At 44.7% G+C, this 5418-nt stretch overlaps 1 protein-coding gene across 1 annotated transcript; it reads left to right on the plus strand.

Moving 5' to 3' along the window:
* The first annotated feature begins 1760 nt into the window (after positions 1–1760).
* LOC137312950 (probable G-protein coupled receptor 139) lies at positions 1761–4724 on the plus strand. The gene is made up of 2 exons (XM_067979311.1): positions 1761–2007; positions 3826–4724. Exons 1-2 carry the CDS (start codon positions 1761–1763, stop codon positions 4722–4724), a joined length of 1146 nt encoding a protein of 381 aa, XP_067835412.1.
* Positions 4725–5418: the final 694 nt, after the last annotated feature.

Here is a 5418-nt window from a genome sequence, read left to right on the forward strand (position 1 = left end):
CTGCAGGAGGAAGCGATGTGTAATCATGAGGAAGACGATTGGGAGAGGCCAGGTGGGGAGTGTAGGACTTTTGCTGGTGGCTTTGGCGGTGTTGTTGAGGTGACTGATATCACTCATTAATAAGGTGAGCACGCAGAGACCTGGCAGAAAGGGCCTGTGCATCTTATTGCCTCCTTGGCCCGTCCTCCATTTCCTGCACTTCCTCCTCTTCCTGCTCTCCACCCTCTTCCTCTGCCTGCTGCTCAGGTTCTCGCCAGATCGGCGGTAGCCAGGTTGTTCCCTTATCAGGGCGAGGTTGTGCAGCATGCAACGCCGATTCTTGACACCCACTCAGCGGAGTGCTCCACCAGAATCGATCAGACAGCGGAACTATTGCTTTGGGACACCTACGGTGTGCTCGATGACATTTTGTGTGGCTGCATGGCTCCCTCTGTAGGCCTTCTCTGCGTGTGTGCGTGCATTCCTGACTGGAGTCACGGGCCACCTCATGTGGGGATAGATGTGCGCGCCCAATAGCAAGCCTTTGACCTGCCGTGCTGGTTGGACTGCCGTGGAATGACAGCGTCATGGCTGCTGCTAGGATAGCGGGCATTGACCTGTATTATGAGTTGCGCGTGGTCGCACAACAGTTGTATATTGAAGGAGTGCCACCACTTTCTGATCATGAAGATGTCCGAGTTGATATGTCGACCACACATGCCAATATGCTTGCAGTCAATGGCACCATGGGGAAGCAACGCGAGCAAACACTCGAACTCGTTTATTCTGCTTATCTCGGTCAAGAGGGAATGTGATGAACCTTTTACACAGCTCGTACAGTGCATCAGTGACCTCCCTGATGCAGCAGTGTACTTCAAACTGCGAGATGTTGCTCACATCGTCAGTCGAGGCCTTAAAGGATCCATAGCCTAAAAGTTCAGCACCACGGTTACCTTGACAGCCACAGACAATGCTGTCATTGCTCTGCTTTGAGGCTGCAGTTGTGGCTGCAGCAGTTGACAAATCTCCGGCACGACCTCTTCCGTGAACTGCAGCCATCGGATGCACTGACCTCTGCTTATGTTGAGGTAAGAGTATTGTTCCCTGAAGGCCTTCATGAAATACGGCCTCCTGCTCAGTGCCCTGCACCTCCTCCTCTTCCTTCTCCTCGCAGCTTGATCTGCTCTGCGTGACCTCTCTGCGTGCTCCCAGTCATCTTTTCTGGCCAACGAGAGCCCCAGCAGGGCACCCATGCCTGCGAGGAATCTTGTTCAGCGCACTGTTGTAAATGACACCAACAATGTAAGACCTGCCAAACCGCCGCTCTTTATATACTGTAGCAACTCTGTCCAAGTATAGGAAGCTGCAACAATCAAGTACAATTGTACCAGAAGCCAGAAGCAATAATCCAGCTTCAATGCTGCCAGACCGCGGGTCTCATAGTTTCTGTTATTCCATGTATGTATTAATATAATAAACTGGGCTTTGGTCTTTCCATCTGTTTAATATTTGATTAAATATATGTTTTGATGTCATATTCGTTCATTTTAAAGTTGCTAACCGACTCGGTTTGTTCAGTGACTGAAATTAATGTCAATCTCCATGGGCCCTAATTGTCTCACTGGAATGTTTTCCTGTGCTATAAATAAGCGACTACATTCAATGTGTTATCCCATAGTGTCAGTGGGAGCATCACCTACGGCACTAACAGGGGTTAGCGGCTCTGCACAGAGGGAGAGAATAGATCGGAACCTGGGAACAAAAGATTGGAATGTTAAACAATGGGTCAGAATTTTCGAACAATAGTTTGGAATGTTACAGAAATGGGTCGGAATCTTAGAACAATCGATTGGAATGTTACAGCAATGGGTCGGAATCTTAGAACGATCGATTGGGACAGTTCATTCTGGGTGTTTCAATATCTGTTTGCATATTATGGTTCAATGTCATTTGTGGGGCGGACATATTTTATGCTTCGGAGTATACAACTAATATACTATCCGCTCCTCGCTACTGTCGGTGTTCCTGGTAAGTCTCAATATCCAACAATTAATTCCATAAACCGTGTTCCACTGTATTACTGTTCTTATTATTTACTATCCTCTCCTCGCTGCTGTCGGTGTTCCTGGTAAGTCTCTATATCCAAATGTTAATTCTATAAAACGTGTTCCACTGTATTCCTGTTCTTCTCATTCCCTGTGTCATACTCTCTGCTGTTCGAGTTTCCGATAAGCATCTATAGCCACCGTCATAATTAAAGTGTTAACGTGGGATGGGAAATATAGCGATAGGGGGAACATTGTTGGGAATATATATTTACGGGGGGGGGGGGGTGTTTCTCGGTGATAGGTTCAATTTAGGATGGGGCCCTGGGAGTGAGTTTGTATGTTCCGGGAGCTCGAGCATGATCCTATTTTTACGGAGCCATTCGGGTGTGTCAGGATTTACAAAGTGGCCAGCGTTGCTACTAATATTTCCATGGATCCAGGGGCCATCATAAAATTTAGAGGGGATCCAGAGACTGTACTAATATTTAGAGGGGATCCAGAGACCACACCAATATTTACAGGGGATCCAGAAACTGTATTAATATTCACAGGCGATCCAGAGATGGTAGAAATATTTAGAGGGGATCCAGAGATGGTACTAATAATTACAGGCGATCCAGAGACTGTATTAATATTTACAGGGGGTCCAGAGACTGTATTATTACTTACATGGAATCCAGAGACACTACTTACATTTACAGGGGATCCATAGACGGTAGGAATATTTTCAGAGGATCCATAGCCTGTACTAATAATTACAGCGGATCCAGAGCCTGTACTAATAATTACAGGGGATCCAGAGCCTGTACAAATAATTACAGGGGATCCAGAGACGGTAATAATATTTAAACGTGGTCCCGAGACGGTTCTAATATTTACACATGTTCCAGTGACGGTGCTAATATTTACAAATGTTCCAGAGACGGTTCTAATATTTACACATGTTCCAGAGACGGTTCTAATAATTACAAATGTTCCAGAGACGGTTCCAATATTTACACATGTTCCAGAGACGGTTCTAATATATACACATGTTGCAGAGACGGTGCTAATAATTACACATGTCCCAGAGACGGTGCTAATATTTACACGTGGTCCAGAGACGGTTCTAATATTTACACATGTTCCAGAGACGGTTCTAATATTTACACATGTTGCAGAGACGGTGCAAATATTTACACATGTTCCAGAGACGTTGCTGATATTTACACGTGGTCCAGAGGCTGTACCTTTTTTTGCACGGGTTCCCGTGACGGTCCTAATATTAAAGTGTGCCAGAGATAGTATTAATATTTAGAGGGCGTCCTGAGATGGTACAAACATTTACAGGACATCCTGAGATGGTACAAATATTACAAGAGGTGCACAAACCCTACTAATATTTATAGACAATCCAGATATTGTGCAAATATTTACAGTGGATCCAAAGACTTTAATACTATTTACAGGGAATCCAGAGGCTGTACTGATATTTATAGGGGATCCAGAGGCTCTACTGATATTTCCAGGGGATCGAGAGACTGTACTGATATTTACAGGGGATCCAGAGACTGTACTGATATTTACAGGGATCCAAAGTCTGTACTAATATTTACAGGGAATCCAGAGAGTGTACTAATGTTTACAGGGGATCCAGAGACGGTACCAATATTTACAGGCGATCCAGAGACTGCACTAATATTTTCAGGGGATCCAGAGACTTTACTCGTATTTATAGTTGGTTCCAGAGATTTTGTTATTGTTCACAGAGGGTCACAGCTTGATCTAGAACTTCAAACTTTATTTCGCTTCCTTATAGTTAATTTATTGAAAATTGTGATCCTGTCTCGTGGGAAGTGCGGACTCTCCAAATGTGTCACTCGCTACCTGGTATCCATGGCAGCGACGGATCTACTGGTCATTATCATCGATCTGATATTGAGGCAGATTCCCATTATTTATCGTTCACAGTTCACTTTTCTATACCACATTCCCGTGTGTAATATCCACGCCGTCCTGCTTTATGCAGTCACGGACTGTTCTGTCTGGTTCACCGTCACTTTCACCTTTGATCGTTTTGTGGCCATTTGTTGCCAGGAGCTGAAAACTAATTATTGTACCAAGAAAACGGCAGATGTAGTTTTAGGAACAGCGAGTGTGCTGAGCTGTTTAAAGAACATTTTCTGGTACTTTATGTTCGAAGGTCAATATCTGCTTTCCAATACCCCTTGGTTTTGTTTTGATGTAACGGGTGTTTCAACATCACCGGTATGGGCAGTAATCGAACTCCTTCATTATATCCTCACCCCGTGTGTCCCATTTATTCTGATTCTGTTCCTCAATGTTTTAACAGTCAGGCATATTTTAGTGGCCAGCAGAGCCCGCAGGAGACTCCGGGGTCACAGCAGTGGGGAGAGCCCCAGAGACCCAGAGATGGAAAGTCGCAGGAAATCAATGATTTTACTGTTTGTTATATCAGGAAACTTTATCGTGTTATGGGTGGTGTTCATGTTCTATTCTATTAATCGACGATTGTTGTATTTGGACTCTTCGTCTGTAATTCTACATCCACTTGTACAAGAACTGGGATTTATGCTCCAGCTCCTGAGTTGCTGCACAAACACCTGTATTTATGCCGTGACCCAGGCTAAATTCAGAGAGCAGTTGAAGAACGTGGTGAAATATCCCTTTACTATAATTGTTCAATTCATTAAATAGTGCGAAGATCTGAAGACTGCAGAGTGAGATCTGTGTTATTCCGATAGGGTGCGGTGCTGCAAACACTGGGTGTTTATCTGATCGCTGAAACGTTTATAACCTGAGGTTATTGATAGAGTCATTTTACAGATCTTGTCAAAGTGTGTATCACATGCAAGGACAAGTTGTCAAATAACATGTGGTCACCTATCGCTGGAAATGTTTGTCCATATGGGATAAATTAAAAGGTTTTTAAGTGAACAACAACACAAGCTGACGGTGACCAGAGTGTGAATGGGCGGGAGGTAGAGGAGATCCCATGAATGTAGGCGTCGGTGATCAAAGTGTTAATGGGGTGAGAGGTTGAGAATATCCCGGTACTGTTGTTATCGTTGGTCAGTCTGTTAATGGCGCGGAAGATACACGAGATCCCGGGACTGTCGGTCCCGGTGACAAGTGTGTTAATGGAGAGGGAGGTAGAGGAGCTCCCAGGACCGCAGGTGTCGGTGATTAGGGTGTGAATGGGGCGGGAGATTCAAAGAAACTTGGAGAATAGGAGCAGCGGCAGGCCTTTCGGCCCTTCGAGCATGCTCCGCCATTCAATATGATCAGGGTTGATCTGAATATCTATTTCAATACCATTTTCCCGCTCTCTAACCATACCTCTTGATGCCTTTTCTGTCTAGAAATCTATATAGCTCCTTCTTACATGTAT

The sequence above is a fragment of the Heptranchias perlo genome, unplaced genomic scaffold, assembly GCF_035084215.1.
Source record: "Heptranchias perlo isolate sHepPer1 unplaced genomic scaffold, sHepPer1.hap1 HAP1_SCAFFOLD_44, whole genome shotgun sequence".
Classification (NCBI taxonomy): domain Eukaryota; kingdom Metazoa; phylum Chordata; class Chondrichthyes; order Hexanchiformes; family Hexanchidae; genus Heptranchias; species Heptranchias perlo.